This window comes from Nansenia antarctica (genome assembly GCF_963989245.1).
Source record: "Nansenia antarctica genome assembly, chromosome: 4".
NCBI classification, from domain to species: domain Eukaryota; kingdom Metazoa; phylum Chordata; class Actinopteri; order Argentiniformes; family Microstomatidae; genus Nansenia; species Nansenia antarctica.
Window position 1 is genome coordinate 60,887,134 of NC_137689.1, and position 22,500 is coordinate 60,909,633.

Genomic DNA, 22,500 nt, shown 5'->3' on the forward strand with positions numbered 1-22,500 from the left:
CGAATCTCTCTCTCTCTCTCTCTTCCCTTCCCTTCACTTGTCTTCTCTTCTGGTCTTCGCTCTCTTTCCCCCTCCCTCTGTCTTCCTTCCCCCTTTCTCCCTTTGCCCCTCCCTCTCCCTCCCTCTCTCTCCCTCCCTCCCTCTCTCTCCCTCCCTCCCTCACGCCCTCCTTTTGACCAGATACAGAATGAGGAATAAGAAGATCATTGGTGTGGCCAGACCCTTTCCCCTGTCCCAGCAGGTGACTCTAGGTAAAGGGCTAAGTGTGGAGGGGGAGGCCACAGACAAGGGGGGGTCCATAGCAGAGGGGGCCTCTCACCCCCACCCCCACCCCCAGCTCATCCCCAGAGGAGCAGACATGGTAGAGGAGATGAAGAGGGCAGCAGTTCCCAATGGGTCCAATGGACTCACAGGCCCCAGCCGCCCCAACTCTGGTCCTATGGAGCAGTAAGACTCTTTCATCATCTCTCATCATCTGTTGCAATATTCCCTTCTTAGAAAACATACTTCTGCATTTTTGCATTGCTTTATACATTTGTAATGGAGAGACTCATCACTGAATGACTATCAAAATGACTACAGCCAAGACATTGACATTTAATCTGGCCCAGTGGGGGATGTTTAATTTTTTTCTTTCTGTGGTCTGATGTCCTTTCTTCTCTATTTTATCTATCTGTCCAATCCAGGAAGACCGTTTCACCCCCGAAGACGCCCGTCAATCACTCTCCCTCCACTTCCTCTCCCCATGCGTCCGGAGCGCGAGTGGAGTGTGGCTCCGCCCATCACAAACAAAGCCACTTCCTCATGAGAGGACCGCCCCTCCAGCACCAGTCCCACCCCCCTCAGTCCTCCGAGCTGTACTACCAGGAGACGCGGCCCCCGTACGACTCGCCACCCTACCAGACAACCAGTGAGTACAGCCACGGTCAGGCTGTTCACTCTATCCACTCTGGTGGAGAATAATGAGATGAAACTGAAGTTTATGTTTATACCTGTCATAATGTTTATACAGTAGAGTCAGTATATTACATTGGATGATCATATCACTGACTCATTTCTAGCCTTATGAATACTTCAATATGAATATATGCTGGCAGATGTTTTGTATGTATTGTGTTATGTATATGGTCTCTCTGTATTTCTATGTTGTTTCCTAATCTGTTGATAGCAATTGACATGCGAAGGGCATCATCAACAGGCAATCATGTCATTCTAGGGTATATAAGTGTCCTTCCCATTGGAGCTTGGACAGTGTCTCTGCTGTGATACTGGAGATCCCCTTTTGCAATATGTTATTGTACTTACACACTTACAGTATACATTAAAGTGTTACTGATCATTCTTTGAAATGACCTTGAAGACTCACTGTTTGTGTTTCTGTAGGTAACTACTACCCCTCCACCATGCACCCTCACAAACCCTGCGTGGCTCGCTTCCTGCGCTCCAGTAACGTCCCAGAGTCCTCCCTGCCCCCCTCCATGGGCCCCCCGCCATACCCCGAGCAGCACGGCCCCTCCTACCCCCCTCCGCGGGAACGCATGGGTCCCTCGCCCTACGGGCCGCACCCATCGCCCCAGTACGGACCGCTGCCCCTGTCCCATGGCGTCTACGCCCCCCTCTACGACAGCCGGCGTGTGTGGAGGCCTCAGCTGTACCACCGGGAGGACGCCAGGAGTAACTCTCTCCCTCCAGAGGTGCTGCACTCATCTGTGTATCAGCCGCCCCTCCGAGAGAGATACAACTCCCTGGACAGCCCCTACTGTTCAGCGGGGGAGCACAGAGCAGCGCTACACAGGGTAACCACTAGTAACCACCAACCTCCACACCTTTGTCTGTTTGTCTGTCTGTACGCTCCCCAGGCTTATAGTTGATTCGCTTACAATCAAAGTGGCAAGTGTTCTTATTGTAGGTCGCTCTGGATAAGAGCATCTGCTAAATGATTAAAATGTGAAAATTAGTGATATGTCAGTGATATGTCATATGCAATGTCATATGCCTTTCTGCTGCCTCTCCTGTTCTTACGCGCTCATCTCCTCCATCTCACTCTCATCCTCCACACGTCTATGTAGCTCTGCAGCCGCTTCCTCCGCCTCCTCATCCTCCCCTTCCTCCTCCTCCCCGATCTCCTCTTTCTACTGCCTCTTCTGTTCGCCCACGCTCACCTCCTCCTCCTTCCTCACACCCATGTATCTCTGCGTCATCTTCCTCCTCGTCCTCATCCACCTCTTCCCCACCTCTTCCTTCTCCACCTTAGTGGAGAGTCTTGAACTGATGATTAATGTTGTTATAGGTGTTTATTTGCGCGTGGGGAAAATCTCAACTTTCTCTCTCTCTCTCTCCCTCTGTCTCCCTCCTTTTCTCTCTCTCTCTCTGTCTCAGGACTCTTATGGGCGTGTGCCTCTTGGATACGAAGATCTATTCCGGAGAAAACAGGAGCAATGGACACATCACCATGGCAACGTTAACAGGCCCTCCCAGTCCTCCCCTGTATTCACAGTAGACTTTGGTGCAGAGGTAGGCCTGCATGCTGTGTGCGTGCCTGCGTGTGTGACAGTGTGTGTGTGTGTGTGTGTGTGAGTCTGTGTTATTGCCCCCTTAACTATATGCAGAATTAGAGTAATAGTAGATTACTGTAACTAACTAGTTTTATCCAGTGCCCCAATGCAGCACATAAAATCTCAGTAATGAAATGTTCATGTACAGTATATTTGTTTGTGTGGGTTTTAATTCTGTTATGTTCTAATCCAAAACATATTTTAGAGTGTCACTGTTGCCGGGCAACTGTGGTAGCTAGCACAGAAAGTCACACGTCTCAGTATGTTACTTTTTTGTCATTCTACCCCCCACCCCCTCTCCCTCCACTTCTCTATCCCTCCATCTCTTCCTCTCCCTCCCCCAGCATGCTGACAGTGGAGGTGGTCAGTGTGTGAGCTGTAAGTACCGTGGAGAGGAGAGTCTAGCCCACTACTCCCCCTGGTCCTGTGGCACCATCAGCACCTGCATCAGTCCCTTTGAGTCCGAGCCCCACAGCGCCTCGGCTCACACACACACCTGCTCCGAGCACTCGGTGAGTCTCTCACACACGCACACACACACTGCAGCCATCATCACACACAATACACTGCTGTATCCGCAATCACATTGCCCATTCCTGACCACAATGATGATGCACTCACCGAACTGTTAGTTTCGCTAAAAGTGTCTTCTAAATGGCACATGTTATTATTACAATGATAACATGTGAAACATTTTGTGTTGTTTCAGTATTAAGAATGGAAAATGATCAGTACTGTGGATACTGTAATAATTGATGTATTCATTAATGGGTTATATAATTTAAGTATTATTGTTGTTCTCACTTGGAAGTGACGGATAGGGGTAGGACATGATACGCTTAGGCTTCATCCTACTCCCTTTCGAACAGTGATACTTGTACTTTTCATTATTAGTTTTCTTCTTTTTTTTTTTTTTTAATCATGTTCGAAATAAAGATTAATTCATTAATTCATTCAACACGAATTACTCCTAATGCAATTATGTATCTTCCAGGAAGTGGAGAGCGGCGGAGGAAAGCGCTGGCTGCACACATTCGAGCCCTACCGTCGCCTGAAAGAGGAGGACCCCATCATACCCTTCGGAGAGGGTCCTATCATCTCCAAATGGGGTGCCATCTCCCGCGCCTCCCGCACGGGGTACCACACCACCGACCCGGTCCAGGCTACAGCCTCACAGGGCAGCGCCAGCACTACCCCCATAAACTTCAGAGGTAAGGAGGAGAGTGGGCGGAGGAAACACAGTTCACACATGCAAGTGTCATACAGTATGTTGTCTCTTTCTTTTTAGCAGTAAAACAGACATATACTATACCATTGATTTTATCATCAGTTGTTTTATTAACCCTAACCCTAGAATACAATACAATATTATATACAACATATAACACCTCCTTTTTTTTTTATTGTTATTGTGTGGACACCAGAGGTGGAGGTAGAAATCGGAGCACGGGCTCATTGTAATGAGGAATGGTATCAAACACGTGTGGACACAATACCAAGAGTCAAACTACACCAAATACTACAAAGAATACATTTCATTTCCTAGTTAAATGATAAACCATCAAAGTCTTCATTCATGTTCATTTTAGTTTTATTGTAATTGAATGTTATGTGGGTTTCAACCGAAGACAGAGATGAAAGTAGGTCTCCTTAGAAGTGCTGCTTCCAGAGAGGTGGAGTGCTCACACCAACTGCCAGTCTAGTGGGGAGATAAAAGACTGAATATAAATGAATGTTTTTGCTTTCATCTCCATTCACGCCCTGGATTAACTGCAAAGCTCTCTTGTGTTAAACGCACACTTTATTGTGAAGGCTGAAATAATGCTGTTCAAATGTTTATATTAGGTTGCTCCCCTGTGAGGATGGGGAAAATGCATTGTGTTAATCATGTTGTTCCAATGCTTATTTTAGGTTGTTTGAGGTTGTTACTATTTCTATATTACAGACTATGGTCCACATATCGGTCATGGTGACTACAGGTGGAGCTCCAGAGGGTCTGACTCATCCAGCCACTCCAGTTTCCTAGAGAGGTACACTATCTATTTTGTCTATCCACTTTCCTCGCCTTTAACTAGGCTATGTGAACGGAGCTTGTTCAGTTCTGCTGAATCTACTCAAATATTGTCAAGAATATGGAATATAGGCTTGTGATGACAGTAGTGAAGTTCTGCAACCCCAATGGACCGGTCATAGCCCGCCACGTCCATTGTACAACATCAAGTCCCCTACATCAGATATTCTTAGCAACTGCGCAAACAGAGCCATTTCCACATGACGCACCATGGTTGTTAAACTCGGAGGTTCTCCTTTAACGTTATGCAGAGAACTAGCTGGTGATGAAGACCGTGTAGGAGGTGTTGTTCTCTCAGCTTGCTTCCCTGTTCCATCTCCTCCTCCTCCTCCTCCTCCTCCTCCTCCACCACCTCCTCCTCTTCTCATTGTGCTGCAGTCAGTTCCCTTCTCTCAGACTATAAATAGAGCAGGCTGTGAGCTTGTTGTTTGCCCGCTCACGTTCTCTGGTAAAGCCTCTCTGACTTAGGCTTGCCTTTATGATTGAAATGAGGGGGGGAATCTGGTCCTCTGTTTTCCTCAAGTAGGTCTACTGCCTCTGCATCATCTGTAACACAAAGATATGACAGCTGCATGGCACAGTATCATTTTGGACATTTTCAGATGAACATAAACAATATTGGTAAGCTACTGTAGCTCTTCACTGTTGCTGTTGTCTTGCTTATCATCATTGGAGTATATTGCTACAATATGTTCCTCAGTCAAAACGTAGGGCAGCTTGCTACATAGCAATGTCTCAGCAGGGAATGGGATCTTTAATTCCAATAGGACCTCACACTGCTTCCTCTCCCTCATACGATATGTGACAGCAGCTGGTGAAACCAGGAACAAGTCAGTCTGAAAATTTAAATAAATGTCACTGTTGTTGAAAATCAATGACACACTTGCTAATCAACTAACACAGCTTGTTTTGTGAGCCTGCTAACAATGTAAAGTAGTGTTTAAGTTAACTAGGTAGTAATGGGGATATCTCACCGAATCCATTGCATGGTAACATTTTGGCTTGACTAGCGAGTGTGTCATTGATTTTCAACAACTTTGACATTTATTAAAAATGTTCAGAATAAAAGTCAGAACTATTTTATTGGTTGCCGACACATATACTGTATAAACTCCTAAAAAAAAGTTTGGAAACGTTATTTCGGTCGATTATTCCTCCCCTTTACTAATACCAATTGGTATTGTATTTTATATAGTTGGAAAGCCTGATTAGTCACCTTTACAACGAGTTACAACTTGTAAGGATCATCCATTCGTGGAATGAGCAAAACGTGTAGGTAGCGGCGCAAAAACAATTTGCCAAAATCCCCTGTAATATTCTTCTGTTGGTATTCACTCTCATTTTGAGTTGCTTGGTGGATTGGATGATTGCACTCTCTCACAGTAATAAGGAAAAAACATCACATATTGGCCATTTTTACACTTTATTCATTTTACACTGTCAGGGAACTCGGTAGCGTGTGGAAGATCCATACGCAGTCACAACAACTTGGCACCCCTCATGCTGGTCACCAGCCTGGTCACACATTGCTGTGGGATGGCATCCCATTCCTCAACCAGGATTTGCCACAAGTCAGCCAACATGGTGGCATTGGTCACTCTGGCACATATGAATGAATGGTCTTTATTGTCATTGCTATAGTACAGGTACCAAACAACGAAATTTAGGAGGGGTGGCTCCCCCGGTGCTAGGAAAGAAAAAAAAACAGAAAAAAAACACAAGAAGGGAAGGAGCTGGTTTACATAAATAAATAAAGGCTATGTACACTATCCACTATACTATACTGTACAGATAGACGACTAGGGTTGTCATATTGCACATAGTGTTATTGCACATTCATTTGAAGTGTCGCAGTTTGCAGGCTAGAAATGTACATATTTGTGCCTCAGCACTACACCTGATTTTTTTTTAGTCCAGCAGCTGCCATCAATCCGTCCAGACTGTCCAGGGCCCAGAACCTAGGTCTTTGCTGTGTTCAGGGCCTGGATGGCCCTGGGGTAGAAGCTGTTCTTCAGTCTGTTTGTCCTTGCGGCCATGGTCCTGTACCGCCTTTTCGAGGGCAGCCGGGTAAAGTGTTCGTACCCAGGGTGGGTTGGGTCTCTGGAGATCTTGGAGGCCTTCCTGAGACAGTGTGTGTTGTACAGCTCTTCCAGAGAGGGGAGGGGGGCGCCGGTGATCTTCTGGGCTGTTCTCACGACTCTCTGTACAGCACTGTACTCTCTGTACAGCACGCCCAAGCTGATCCCACAAGTGTTCAATTGGATTGAGATCTGGACTCATGGCAGGCCATTCCATCCTCTCCACTCCCAAATTCTGGAGGTACTCTGTGATGATCCTGGCTCTGTGGGGGCGAGTGTTGTCATCCTGGAGGATGGAGTTAGGTCCCAGATTCTGGAGATATGGGATCGCCACTGGCTCCAGAATATCATTCAGATATCTCACTGCATTGAGATTGCCTTCAATGATGACAAGTTCTGTTTTGCCTGTGAGAATATTGCAGGGGATTTTGGCAAAGATTTTTGGGCCGCTACCCACATGGTTAGCTGTGTTGCTCATTCCACGAATGTATGATTTATGACTCTGTGTTCTGTATAGCGATCAGATGATTGTCCCTGAGCTGCATCACGCCCACCGGAGGTCCACAAGTGGAGAGGAGAAGGCGGCCGCTGCAGACTACTGTAAGGACACAGTGGAGAGTGAGCTGGACAGAGACATTGAGCTGGAGCTCTCCGCTCTGGACATGGAGGAGGCCGAACTGCAGGACAACAAGTCTGAGGTGCAGCCTTAGATCGTGGACGTCTGTCCCCCTCACAGTGAGGATGTGTGTGATCTGTAATGTGGTGGCACAAATGGCACAAAATTGGTCTGATATATTGTTTTATGTGAGATTTATTATATATATATATATATAAATACTTATGTAATACTCTCTCATTTGTGTAACATATCGTGTCACTGCAAAGTGTAACTTTCTCATCTATCTGTTGACTAACTGTTTTGTCTTCATATGACAGGACTCTCTTGAGCTGAGTGCACACCCCCATGACCCCCACCACCTCACCCCTCCCAGCAACGAACCCCAGAGGCCTCAGACAGACAAGCTGTCATCAGACAAGATGGAGGCCCATCTGCTGAAGAAGATGGCGTTTAGGTGAGTTGTCTGGATGGAAGGCTGGTGGAGGGAGAAGTCGTTCGATACCATTCCTCTTTCCATTCCAATGAGCCCATCCACCAAGTTCCTCCACCTTCCACTGGTTGTATAGTAAACAACTTACAGACCATCAGAGGAACTGAATGTCGAGAGACTCAACCTGCCTCAATTGATGTTAAAGGGTCATCTCACTTCCCTTTTTGGTGTTTGGACAAACAAACAAGACTGAATGACACTGACTCAAACAAACCACTTTTTAACAGATCCCGTTGTATGTTCCTGTGTTCCAGGAAGTCCTTGTCCCCAGGAGGGCTGGGCTCAGGGGGCCTCAGCATGGGGAAGTTGATGCTGAGGAAGGGACCCCCGAGGCTGGGTGACACAGCCCACTCCCGCCCCACCACGGGGCCTGAGATGCTGCTCAACGGGAGCTGAGAGGGCACAAACGCCCCCCACCCCGCCCCCCACCCCCACACTGTCCTCCAGGCCCCAGTTAGCCAGCTAGCGCCATGCTGCTTGCTAACACCTGTAACGTCCTAGGGTTGTGCCTGTATCATCAGTAGGTCTCACCCACCAGTCCGAGGGCACAAACACTCCTTAAACCACAAGGTAGTAGAGCTTCCTGAAAGAAATGAAAGCGAGACAACAAGGGACTTTCAGTTCACAGATGCACGCTCTCACAACAACAAACAGAAAAGCCTTCATCGTCGTATTTCCTTTTTTCTCACGTCGTCAAGGGTCTTCTGTTGTTGTGATTCACTTTTTGTTTGTTTTTGTTGTTTTTGTTTTTGAATCTTGTGTTTGAGTGTGCTCTTCACTGCCTGTAGGGATGATGATAATTCTGAGACATGCCTTTCATCGTCCTGAGTCACGTGACTGTCAGCCTGCCCTCGAGCCTCCATAATGTAGAGTAGGCCTCTGCTCAACACTGTCATGTGGTCTCACTGACATCAGCACCAAACTGAGAGAGCATTATTCTCGAGGATTGAAAGTTAGGTACACCGAAAGCATTCAAAGCTTAAGACAATTCTTAATGTTTGAGATTGCGTCCAATAGGCTTCTATTTGTTAGTTCTAAAATGTTTACAATCGACACGTACAGTAGGTGTTAACGAAGGTGCTCAGCACTATGGCGTGAATACTATCAGTATCTGTTGACACTATTGAAAACAATACAATACTATGTATCTGTAGTCATAGGAATGATATTTGCATGTCGAAAATTCCAAGTCTTCACTTTTGAAAGGATAGTGCTAAGAATATTGAATATTTGCTAATGTTTGTAGGCCATACCATCAGACGGTAATTGTGACCTCTGCTGGCATAGCACGAATATAGAGGGTAAAGATTAGCAGGATGTAATGACGATGCCGACAACTCTGTAACCGCGTTGTTCTATACCGTATGCTTTATATGCTTTTCTATCGTCCAACTGTCATCCACCTTATTTACAGTGGGGGAAATAAGTATTGAACACATCAACATTTTGTCCAGTAAATGTATTTCCAATGAGCCTATTCAAGTGAAATTTGCACCAGACTTTGGTATTATCTCAAACAATCCAGACAAAAATCTTAACATTAAAGTCCATATTTAAATAAAGTTATGTGTAATAACTTATGCGGAATGAAACAGGAAAAAAGTATTGAACACACTAAGAAAAAGTTACTTAAACTAAAGATAAAGTCAGCTGGGTTAGAATATATTGATGGGCTATAAAAGTTTTTTTTTGTTACCAAGGTGCCACACAACAAACATCTAATGATGGGTAAACGCAAAGAGCTGTCTCAAGACCTTCGCAACCAGATTGTTGCAAAAAATGAAAATGGAATTGGCTACAGACGTATTTCACAACTTCTGAATCTTCCAGTAAGCACCATTGGGGGCATTATCCGTAAGTGGAACAAACATCACTCCACCATCAACCGGCCACGCACAGGAGCTCCTCGCAAGATTTCTGATCAGGGAGTCAGAAGGATACTTAGAAGAGTAGCCAAAGAGCCAAGGACCACTAGGAAAGAGCTCCAGAAAGAGGCAGCAAGTACAACTGTGACAGAAAGGACAGTAGGCAATGCACTCCACCGCCATGGCCTCCACTACTGAAAAAAATACATATAGAACCTTTAAGGTTTGCCAAACAACATTTGGACAAGCCAGTGAACTACTGGGAGCATGTACTCTGGTCAGATGAGACCAAAATTGAACTTTTTGGCTGTCACACAACACACCATGTTTGGAGGAGAAATGGCACTGGACATCACCCGAATAACACTATACCAACAGTGAAGTTTGGAGGTGGAAGTATCATGGTGTGGGGCGGTTTCTCCTCTTGTGGTACTGGCAGACTTCATTGAAGGAACAATGAATGGAGCCATGTACAGAGAGATTCCTGAGATTAACCTGCTGCCATCCACCAGGATGCTGACGATGAGACGTGGGTGGACCTTCCAGCAGGACAACGATCCAAAGCATTGGTTTCAGAAAAAGAAAATCAACTTGTTCGAATGGCCCAGTCAATCACGTGACTTAAACCCAGTTGAACATTTGTGGAAGCATCTGAAGATCCAGATTCACAAGAGGGCCATCCACAATCTTCAAGATTTAAAGACAATCTGTGTAGAGGACTGGGCCAAAATCACATCTGAATACTGCGGGCGATTAGTTACTTCATACAGAAAGTGCCTTGAAGCTGTCATTACAAACAAAGGCTTCTCCACTAAGTATTGAATTAATTTCAGTGTGTTCAATACTTTTTTCTTGTTTCATTCCACTTTATTACACATAACTTTATTTACATATGGACTTTAACAACAAAATGTTGATGTGTTCAATACTTATTTCCCCCACTGTACATGTCAGTCTTTCTAGCCATGTCAGTATTATCTTGAACACAGTCACACACACACACACACACACACACCTACACGCACACGCACACGCACGCACACACACACACACACACACACACACACACACACACACACACACACACCTACACGCACACACACACACACACACACACACACGCACACACACACACACACACACACACACACGTATGCACAATTGTGGCCTTGATGTTTCAATCTAGACTAAACTACAGAGTGTTGTTGCATGGCAATCACTGGTTAACAAGTGTAACATGTATCAACAGTACTAAACATTTCAGTAACATCCACATACAGCACACTTATCAAAATGACTCGTAGAGTACCGTACTGGAAACATCATATTGCTTGCTGTTATGTTTAAGTGCTCCCAGTGTGCTTGAATCCTACTGATCTAATATATAACCCAACATTCTAATATATTTTACATTGCACTGGAATCACACGGCATTTACAGACACATGTACAATCATGGTTGTGTCAGCTCTTTTTGGTCTGGTTTATCAAACTCATACCTAGCCTGTTCAACAAAGGCTCAGAAGGACATCAGGTGGATCTTGTTTTCCATTCACGCTGTCTTGTTTTATTTATTTTTTCTTTCCTTTGAAGCATTGCTAACTTCCGTGAAGTTGTTTGTCTAAATATTTTGTATCAGGATCGATCTCTCTTTTATTTTGGTCATCATTTTTTTTAAAGAAATGAAACCAATCCATCTGTCTATGTTCATGTTTGAGCAAGGTTTTTCCTGTGCACTGATGCGGTCCATCACTAGTCAGTAATTGATGGTCATGCATTGGCCGAATGGATCAGTGTTATTTTACTGCAGTTTTTTGCACTGAAACGTTCTGTTTGCTGTCTTCTCCTGAGGGGGTTAAAGAGATTTGGGTGATGCTCTGTGTTACAGCACTTAGACAAACTCTCCTATTTATAATAGGGTTTATTTTTTTACATCGGAAAGGAGGCAGACAGGCTCATGTTAGCCACAGTGGTTCCTTAACCTTAAGACCTGTCCTGTAAAGACAGCGGGAGCTTGCTCTCTCTCCAACATATTGTGTAATCCCTCTCTCAGCTCATGATCTTTGATCTAAAAGTATTATTACCCACCAGTATCTGTTGTTCTACTGTTTACAGTGTATTTCAAGAAGTTGTCTTAGTGCCATATTGTGTACAATCACTTGAGTTCATTATTGGGTGCTCAGTACGTGTCTATTGTTTTTACACTGTACTGGGTTGTTTAGGGAATCAGTATTTCTAGGGTAAATACATAGGTCCCTTAACTTGGTCAAGTTGAAGATAAGTGTTCTAACTCCAGCCTGCTCTGCCTCTTGTAGTTCAGGTTTATTCCAACAGGGAGTGCTATAGCCCAGTCTCTGCATCCCTCAGGGAGGACTTTGTGTTGCTAAGCTACTGATTGCATCTTCAGCACTGATACGAGGGAGTGCACATATTTACATCATCTTTTTGCTGTAACTTCACATAATCACATACATGTGTGCAAGGAGGGATTGATCATTTTGCTATGTTTGTTTTCATTTTTGTTTCAATACCAATATTTGTATTATTACCGTTGTGGGAAGGGGTGGGGTACAATAAGAACAGTATTTGGAGTTGTAGAATACCCTGTTTCCAGTGTCTATGAAGCTCTGCTTTAATGATGAATCACACTGCACTTCCCACATCACTGCCAAATGTTCTTACCTAGACAGTGTACCCCTATACCCCCCAGTCATGCATGCATGCAGTCCCTCTTGTTATGGTGAAGGAGTACATGATTCGGTAGTTGTGATACAACACACCCAGCGCTGTAAGTGTTCTGCACATGCCCACTGTGTGGCCACGCCAAGTATTGTAGTTTGCCTGCAGCATTTAACGTTTGCTTCTGAAATGCTTTTTATTATCATTATTATTATTATTAATTATTATTATTATTATTATTATTATTATTAATAATTATTATTATTATTACCACCATCTTTGGTTGTTGTTGTGGTATTTTTCTCTGAATAGAAGTCTGCTTCTTCAGTTGAATTTTGGAAATTTGCTGAATCGTAAAAGTTAGCCAAGAATGGTCTTATATGGAAAACAAAGCCTGTTTGTTAACTGTGCAACTATGACAGAACTGATGTTTAAATATTTATGTCTGTATTAGACATTTTCTTTGCAAATCTATTGTTCGATTGAAATGTAAATGAAATAAATGATGGTACACATCCGTCATTGTATACGGCTGGCACCATCGTTAGATGGAGCTACTGTACTGCTCATTTATACAACATGTAATCAGATATTTGAATATTGATATATAGTAGGGACATATTAATGTTTCAGAATGAGGAAACTCTGTAGAGTCTGCATACAAATGCCCTCATGAATAATATGTATTCCATTTATTTCTTTTGAAATACCACCCGTGAAAGGTTTCCCTTTTGCTTATGGAAATGCAAGACAGGATTTGGTCTGATCTCATGTATGTGGATGTGGCCAACTGTAGTGTTAGTTTTGTCTCCTATTTGCTCTTGCACTTACAGCTCGGCCAGGCAGTTCTCCTATATGGAACAGGCAGGTGGAAACAGGGAGATTTCATTACCTGAAACTGCATGCTACAATAAATGAAAAACAGATAATGAGACTTTCCCCCCTGTGTTGATTCAATTCAATTCAAAATACTTTATACAACAACAACAACAACAACAACAACAACAACAACAACAACAACAACAACACACTTTGTGAACCTCTGAGTGCATTTGACATCATGGCTCCACCTACTGTTCTTTTGATGTAGTGTGATAAACAACAGAATAATGTCATAACACTGCATATCCTTGTAAGTGACAAGTCCCAATTTAGTTGAGTAGTATGATAGTTCCACCACGTATTCTCCAGACCAATGACTTTCACAGTGTTATATTTTAAAATGAAAAGAACATTTAATGTTGTAAAGGGACATGGTACCAATCTGTTTGAGGTGTTTTCAACTCAAGTACACACACCATTACCTCAGATAACCATTACACTACACTGACAAATGGAATCACACTACAGTTATTTGCAAGAAATATATCTTCTGTAACTAAAATATCATGACTGAAAGCAGACAGTTACATATTTTAACAAAGATAATACCCCAGAGAAGATCATTCAGATACGGTATAAGCCTACTGGTAAGTATTGTTCTTCTGATCATAAAGACAGACAAAAACATAGAATGCTAATCATGCATGAACAGGTGGATTTGGGGAAGAGAGGTAAATGGTTGCTCCGATAACATTTCACACTCCTCCTCCTAGAACATGATGAAACAAGTCTTGACAGGAAGATCTAGGGTGTAACATATAACAATAGTGTTGCAAAACTAAAACCTGTAATTTGATTCTGACACAATGCATATTCAGCCTCCAATTCCTCATTATGATGAACAAGTTGTTTCATCAGAGTTACAGAGAAAAGAGGGCCACATGAATCAGATAATCATCAGACATCAGGCCTACACATTTTAAGCCTTTAAGCCTTTCTTGGATACAGAGGCTGTCACCCCATGGATCTCCAGATACAGAAGATCAGATGCAATTGGGATTTATCTGCAATGTTTCTGGATGCAAAATGATGTAATCCATATTGTTTTGCCAACAATTTGGATATTTCATGGACACTCAGTGTAGTGTGCCCTCATTAGAAACCAATGTTTAACTAATTAATATAATACTTTACACATACTATATAGGCTTTTTTTTTTTTTTTTGCAGGAATGCTGAATGAAATAGCAATGTAATAATATGTATAATAATAACAGGTCGTTGATCATAACGGTACCTTATCCTCCTTATCGCCGCCTTCTGGTTGTGGCAGCGGCGCTCCTCGCACAATCAAAGGAGGGGCGTGCGCATGCGCAGTTGCAGTGGGCTTGGGTTGTGTTTACAGCCTGAATACTGTTACAGATGTAGCAAGCTTGTGCAATGTTATGTCAACCGTTTTTGGAATAAAATACTATTGTGGAAACAAGGTAAGCTTTTCGACACTTGTATGCGTCTCTATGGTCAATGATTAAGTTGGTTGCCTCTCCTCAGAGGACAATTAGTCTATTTGGGATGTAGAATTGTCTCGTTAGCTCGCTAGCCAGCTAGCTGACAGTGGACGTATAAAGGCTTGTTCATCACTATTAGGCCAAGCAAACGGTTTTTGCAGAATTTCAAGTCATGTTATTATAAGCTTAGATATAGAGTTAGATCATGTCTAATATACACATAATTGTTCTTAACTCATCGTAGCTATCATGAAAGAATTAAGCTACAAAAACCTTTGCGGCATCAAATCATGCGCCAGAAGTTGGGTTGTGTTGGAGCTGTCAGTTAGCATCGCCAGCCATGTTACCTCCACGACGTTTTAATTGTTCTAATGTTTAGACCAGGAGTCGGTAGGTATCTTCATCTGACCAAATCAGATCTCTTGTTAGCACTTCCAAGAATTGCCAAATCATCTTAGTTTGGTATTCGTCTGTTTTTGCGGTCCTTTCCGTTATACTACCGTGCCAGCTAGCTACGTACGGTTAGCTAGTAGGGGGCTGTCTCTCTGTAACTGTCACTGTCAGATTGCATTATACTGGACATGTATCATCCATTGATGTATTATAAACCTCAGCTACTAGCCCTCACCTGGCTGTCAACATGTCGTCAGAGACAACTATTTGGGCAGAGCCGAGCTGGGTCCAGAGATGTCTGGTGACCCTCTCTGCCCTGGGTCCAGAGATGTCTGGTGACCCTCTCTGCCCTGCTAGAACACACTGCCAGGTGTAACATAGTAACATATGTGTGACTGACCATTGACCCCCATCACAACAAAAGTCTATCCAATGCTTATCCCCTTATCAAAGGGCCAATGCTACTATCTGTGCTCCTGTCGTTTGAAAGGGATAACTCAGTGATGAATAGCTGTAGTCATGGTAACACAGTACCACAGTTCATTTCCCCCTCTCACCTGAAACACCAACACAACTGTTAGTCACACCCTCGCCATTCTGAATGCTATACCAATATTTGCATTGCAGCTCATGCTCTCAGTGGGGGAAAGGTGGTTGATTGTCTTTGATCAGTTGGAGTTATTATGTGTTAGCCAAGTTTCTGAATGTCAGGCAGGATTTCTGTCATTGCCCTTGTGCGACTAATTTGCCTCACAAATAAATGTGTAATCCACCAGGTACGTGACTCAAGCCATGAGCGATGATGTCTGCAGTCTTTTGACAGGTCATTATTGACAGGACACAGAGGAAAGGCAGGGTAGCCGGAGGAAGTCCATGTTTCCAGAGAACTTTCCCAGGCGCAGTTGGAGCTATTGAACCTGCTGAGGCCAGGTCAGGTCCGGAGCTGCATTCTCCTGGAGAACCTGTCCTGGATGATACTAGACACCTGTCTTGTTTTGTTTTGCAGACACATCGTGGCAGACATGTAGTGTACTGAAGCACCATGCCACTTGGGCTTTCTTGTAGGTAGGTCTTCCAGTAGGTGTGTCACAGACAGTGTGGGCGTGCTGTTGATGGTAGGCTACATCCAAAGGACTGCCAACTACAACATAGGATTTTGAGATATACTGTAGGCTAATGCAAAATGTTTCCACATGGTTTGATAAACTCCTGACACCCCTGTTTGCACAGACGACTGGATGCAGTTTAGGTTAATATCAGTAATAATAATGAATATCCGTCCACCTACGCCACTAAGGTTGTTGGTTGGCTCTCCCCTCTGAGTGAGATTCTTATCGTCATCACCCACACAATGTGTCACTTTGTCTCTCTTTCTCTCCCTGTCTCTCTTTCCCTTTGTGCAAAATCACTTGTGACTCGCCTGGCCTATTCTCATCTATCTATCTATCTATCTATCTATCTATCTATCTATCTATCTATCTATCTATCTATCTATCTATCTATCTATCTATCTATCTATCTATCTCTTTCTCCTACCCCCCATCTCTCTCTCTCCTAAGCTCATCTCCCCGTCTCTCCCTCTCTCGCTATGTGAAATCACTGCTGTGAATGTGGTTGAAGAGGATGTGTTGCAAGCTTGAATGCTCTCTTTTCTGACTCTCTCTCTCTCATGCAAGAGAGAGAGAGAGAGAGGAAACATCAGCTTGTGTTTGTCTTTCTTCTTTGTCCAGTCTGCTCCAGTCTCTATTTGGCTGTAATGTCCTGGGGCAGAGAGTGGGGATGCCTGACAAGGCAGCCATTATGAGGTAGTGGGAGCAGGGGAACAGAGCTGGGTGTCAGGGTGAGGCAGCATGAAACAGCGTCTTGTGTGAATGTGCCAGTGCAACCTTTCGGGTGTTTTTGAGATTGGAGTTGTTCTGGCATCTGTCCCATGCCGACTCGCGTGTTTCAATTTATCGGAGGGTGCATCTCTAGTTGTGCGTGCATGCGTGTGTGTGTGTGTGTGTGTGTGTGTGTTGTGTGTGTTGTGTGTGTGTGTGTGTGTGTGTGTGTGTGAGAGTGTGAGAGAGAGAGCTTGTTCCAAGTAATAACTATCACATTTCATCATCAGTTCTTTCATAGGCAGCTTTGTTTAGTGCTGTTTGCGAAGGTAATGTAACTTTGTGTTATGGCTATTTGCCCTAGAGAGCATAAAACGTACAGGGCCTGTCCAAAGAAATCACTATTCTGGTCAGCTGAGGAAGCAAGCGTTAAAAGCTACGGAATAAATCCTAAACCAATTAAATGATTAGGCCCACAGGTTAATAATAATAATAATGATGCATCTATTTAGTGCTTTTCTCAGTACTCAAAGATACTACATTCCATGATTTAAAAATATGGGATTGGAGGGATGATTTGAAAGAGGAGAATGTGCTGGATTCTTTGATGGTTGGTGGTTTGGGAGAGCGTTTCAAAGAGTGGGGGTTGCAGCGGGGAAAGCCACCCAGATCCTGTGTGTAAGGTTAAATTGGCTTCAAATTCGGCCCCAATTCTGTTACAGAATTACCTAATGTGCAAGCAGGAGTGTTGTTCATCACACAAACCAGTAATGTGGAAAGATTTAGCATTAGCCTACAGTCTAAAAATCTACAACTCCTACGTTGTAGGTGGATATAGCCCGTCTTGCTTACTGACTGACACCCAAGAAATACATTTGAGTGTTTTTCAACAGCTCACTGACTTAAGTCGATATAATGACCACCACCTTGGTTAGGAAAACCACCTTGGTTAGGAAATCCGCATCTCTCAATAGTCACCCTTTGAATCCAATGAATTGAATCATTTCCCTGGCGTTCATATAGACGTGAGGAGTGCGTGTGTGCGTGCGGGGGGGCGTTGTTTGCATCAGCACAAATGCACAGTTCCATATTCTCACACCCAGAGGTCAGACAGTAATGAGACCTAACAGGACTGCAGAACCTGAGACAGCAGGCCGGGTATTTGTCTGTATGTTTCCCACTGTAGGCTCCTGACAGACGTCATCCCTCACACACACACACACACACACACACACAACCTGTCACTCAACTCAAGTCTGCACGTTTCCTGCAACAAAACTGAAAAACAACACCACACATGGAGTCACAGGCTTTATCTTAACAACATATCACTAGTCTAGTTTGGACATGTGTGTACGAGCTTGAGTAGATAAACTAGCCTGTTTTTCACTGAAGGGGTAGGTAGGCCTACTGCTGTTTAGCATAAGATAGGCCTAGCTGTTCCTAGGTTAGCAACTGTATAATATATACATAATATATTATATAAAAAGCCTAGTTGAAAAGGTGATTGAAATAGATAAATAATAAATATGTCAGTAATGTTATGTGCACCAACTATGGTGCCTTTTTGTGCTTTCATGTTTGTTTGTGTTATTCCTCCATTGTTGAGAGGGGGATCCAAAAATAGTCTGTATGGTCTTGACCCGCCGCCAGAACCGCCCGTTTACTTTTCTTCCTGTTACACACTGGCACCTTCCCTTCTCTGCTCCGTTTCGCCCTCTGCTTCTCTCTCTCTCTCTCTCTCTCTCTCTCTCTCTCTCTCTCTCTCTCTCTCTCTCTCTCTCTCTCTCTCTCTCTCTCTCTCTCTCTCTCTCTCTCTCTCTCTCTCTCTTCCTCTTCCTGTAAGGATCTGGCCTATCTCTATCCTTCCCTCCTCCTCCCTCCCGGCTTTTCCTGTAAGAGTAGTCAGCCATGTTAGCCCTGCGTGAGAAAAGGCTCCTGTCAAACATCACACAGAGCCTTTTATTGTAGTCTCGAATCAAAATGGTGGTTCATCAGGGAACAGCTCTGAAGTAGGCTAGGGCTCACTTTGAAACTTTGTGACTTACATATTTCTGCTTCCAAACTTGCATGATAGTGTTCAGACATTTTGGGAAGAGCCAGTAACTAATTTGAAAAGAGTCAAGGCAGTCAGTCATTTGTTTCACTTTTGAATATCGCCATGGGGATGAATGGTGTTTTCGCATTGGATCTTCACCATTCACCCATGCCCCAGCTCCCTCTCATATCCCATTCACAGTCACACATTGGCCTCTTCTTCTATGATTCTGCTTCACCATAGCTCAAGCCTACATTGCACCACCGTACTCTGCAGATGTTCAGTATTATTCCACTTTCCTGAAACAGATCACTCCTTTTCTTTTCTTCTCCTCTAGCTATCCTCCTTGTTTTTCTGTCTCTTGTTCATTTACTCCTCTCTATCTCTCTCTTGTTCTCCCTTTTCTCTTCACTCATTCTCTGTCTCTCCTCTTCCATTTCTTCCCCTCTTACGCCCCCCTCCTCTCTCTCTCTCTCTCTCTCTCTCTCTCTCTCTCTCTCTCTCTCTCTCTCTTTCCCTCTCAAACTCAATGCCCTTTCCTCGTCTATCAGCAGCACCTGCACACCGTTGCCCTCCTCAGGTTCTTATATGTAACTGCACTATTGCGAACTCTGCCTCCTATGCCGTGTCATGTATGAGATAAGTCCTCCAGAGACACTAGCTAGATAGCGGTGAACATGTCCCAAACTAGGCTACCCTTTCTCTTGAAACGTCTATGGGTTTAAATGCTTATTCATGATTTCATTTCACCATGACCTTTCTTTTTGTTTGTTTGTTTGTTTGTTTTCCTTTCTTTTTTTCCTAGGTGATTTTACTCATTCCCCCTCATTCATGAGCCTGGCTTGGTTTAGCAGTCATGGATGACAAGGCTTCGGTCGGGAAAATTAGCGTGTCGTCCGACTCAGTGTCCACGCTGAACAGTGAGGACTTTGTGCTGGTGTCCCGGCTGGGGGACGAGACGCCCTCCTCCACTAATAACGGTAGCGATGACGAAAAGACCGGACTGAAGGTAAGACGAGTGCCTGAGTGGAGCAGAGCTCTGACTGGGTTGATCTGTGACAGCTGCTGGTGAAAGGGCACGTCTGCAGCCGATTTGATGTTTGGACTTTTAATGCATTTCAGCGTTGTTGAAAATCAATGACACTCTCGCTAGTCAACTAACACAGCTCGTTTTGTGAGGGTACTAGGTAGCAGTGTGGATTATTATTATTGCCATTGCATTGCAATTTTTTGGCTTGACTAGCGAGTGCGTGTTGTGATTGTGTTGAAATGTATTTCCGTGTTTCAAAATAAAAGTCTGAACATTTTGATTGGTTGCCAACTTGCTCCCCCTTTCACCAGCCGCTGTCACACATGGATAACCACTGGAAGAGGAGGAGGAGTAGTAGTAGAGTAGCCTATAGCTTAATATACACAGGCAACTTACCTGTATGTCAAAGCCTCAATCAAAGGGCTGATGGAAAGGTAACAACATCCTATTAGGAGCAGACATGTCTGCCTTTTTCCACCAGTAGTGTTCAATCAGTAGTTTGGAATGCCAGTGTCATAACCCGCCCACTTGACTAAAACGATTGCCCCCCCTCCCCTTGAAAAACATCCCCTGCTTCCAACACACTCGCTCTCATACGTTATAGCCAATCCCATTCCATGCTTTTAGCTTTTTTTTGACACATTCCTCAATGACTGCCTACCTCCTCTGTAACACACCTGTTTGTCCTCCTGCCATCCACCTGTTCTGTTGTTGTTGTGGTCCTGAGGAGAAGGAATACTGTGATGTCACATCCTGTTCATACCGTCTGTGCAGTGTGCACCATCAGTGGGGTGGGTGGAAGGGGTGTGGTTTCACAGGGCTAGTCATAGTACAGAGCTCAATCGTTCCGAGGAGAGGAGAGGAGAGGAGAGGAGAGGAGAGGAGGGGATGCTGCTGCTGCTGCTTCTGCTGAGGCAGACATGCAGGATGGAGCCTCAGCTCACCGCCATCACAGAGATAGGAGGAGTCAGAGGGTTCACTGCATCCATTTCCGTCCGCAGTCTCTGGAAACAGAAGGATTGGGCTGGTTTTTCAATGCTGGGAAACAAAAAAACTATGTCCTTATTGATTTGAGCAAAGCGTGTGTGATGTCCGGGGTCTTACGATATTTTTCGGGCCACAGAGTGGAGCATGTTAGACCACCAATCAGCAAAAAAGCCGCTCACCCATCTTCTAATTCTAAAAAAAGATGTGCCTCTCATATGGGGGGGGGGGGGGGGGGGGGTCGAGTTACACAGATACACTCTCACTCTCATCCTCAAGTCTATTCACCCTGTGGTTCTGTCTCAGCTGTGGTCTGGGTGGTGGTATTAGTCCATTAAGGGCTCTCTCTCTCTCTCTCTCTCTCTCTCTCTCTCTCTCTCTCTCTCTCTCTCTCTCTCTCTCTCTCCCTCCCTCTCCCCCTCCCTCCTTTGTGCTCTCAGTATTGTCCATTAAGGGATCCATTTCTCTCTCTCTCTCTCTCTCTCTCCAGGCTCACTTTCTCTCTTACTCCACACAGATCTGTCCCGTTCTGCAGTCAATCCCATTGTATTTCTTTGTCTAAGAATACTTTTCAGTTTTCACTGTCATCGTTGACAATAGGTGGTCGCACACACTGTCACGCCCCCATCCCCTCTCCCCTCCATCACTGTCATGATCCTTTCCATTTTACGTCAGGTGCTGAGGATTTGCATAACTGATTGGCTCACATGTCAAAAATATCACTAGCTTCTATGGTGTACTTCTGTTCTGTGCCTCTCCGGACCTTGTACTTTGGCCAAGGCTGTAGTGCTCTAAATGTGCCACCAGATGGCGCTAGCGGAGTATGAATTTGCAGTTAACCAGAGCTGGTCAATTCATGTGCTTCGATATAGTCAAGCATTAGTCAATAGTCAAGCAACATTACTGTTACGACAGACATCGAATTGCACACATACACATACACACACACACACACACACCTCTTTATTTTTTAAAAAGTGATTCAGGTTCCTGATATTTCCTACCTGTTGTTGTTCCATTGTCTCTTCCCTGAGCCCCCACAGTTAGGTGAAGAGGGTGGTGTAGAAAAGGGCTTGTCTAAAACGTGTTGTTTGTTACGCAGGTGATTTCTGAGGAAGGGGTCAGCTTTAAGGTCAGTTTCACTCTCTCTCTCTCTCCCACTCTTTCACTCTCTTTCCTCTCCCTCTGTGCTGTGATTATGTGGTGACACTGTCTGTGCTCTATGCTCCTTTGTGTATTTTGATTGGCTGTTGAATGATTGATGGCCTATTAGCTCTGTCCTGTTCTAATGCTATTGGTCCTGTATGCCGCTGGCCCTGGTTCAGGGCTGTTTAGCTCTAGGCCTAGTTGTTAATCCTGGCCCCCAGGCCCCTAGACCCAGACCCCAGGCCTCCAACTTCCTTTCCCCTGCGCCCCCTGCTGCCTTCTCGTCAGGAGGCTGCCGCAGGCTGAGGCTGAGGGATTATGCCTTGCTGTCTTCACTGTCCAGTCGGAGCCAATTAAACAACAGTCCTGTCTGCAGCTCCCTGCTATCACAGCTTGGCCCCCCT

At 44.4% G+C, this 22,500-nt stretch overlaps 2 protein-coding genes across 2 annotated transcripts in view; both read left to right on the forward strand.

Moving 5' to 3' along the window:
• Window positions 1–8,209, forward strand: part of rc3h2 (ring finger and CCCH-type domains 2) — a gene marked incomplete at both ends in the record, with an annotated part of 13,800 nt that extends 5,591 nt beyond the window's left edge. The window contains 10 exons of the mRNA XM_080529563.1: window positions 181–447; window positions 687–910; window positions 1,384–1,796; window positions 2,380–2,514; window positions 2,900–3,067; window positions 3,550–3,766; window positions 4,501–4,585; window positions 7,222–7,402; window positions 7,641–7,777; window positions 8,068–8,209. Coding sequence (XP_080385689.1) covers window positions 181–447; window positions 687–910; window positions 1,384–1,796; window positions 2,380–2,514; window positions 2,900–3,067; window positions 3,550–3,766; window positions 4,501–4,585; window positions 7,222–7,402; window positions 7,641–7,777; window positions 8,068–8,209 — 1,969 coding nt within the window. The remainder of the gene's footprint in view (window positions 1–180; window positions 448–686; window positions 911–1,383; window positions 1,797–2,379; window positions 2,515–2,899; window positions 3,068–3,549; window positions 3,767–4,500; window positions 4,586–7,221; window positions 7,403–7,640; window positions 7,778–8,067) is intronic.
• Window positions 8,210–14,569: 6,360 nt separating this feature from the next.
• rabgap1 (RAB GTPase activating protein 1) overlaps window positions 14,570–22,500 on the forward strand; it is a 53,745-nt gene continuing 45,814 nt past the window's right edge. Inside the window, exons 1-3 of the mRNA XM_080528233.1 lie at window positions 14,570–14,664; window positions 19,742–19,945; window positions 22,053–22,082. Of these exons, the coding sequence (XP_080384359.1) occupies window positions 19,793–19,945; window positions 22,053–22,082 (183 nt within the window). The 5' untranslated portion in view covers window positions 14,570–14,664; window positions 19,742–19,792. The remainder of the gene's footprint in view (window positions 14,665–19,741; window positions 19,946–22,052; window positions 22,083–22,500) is intronic.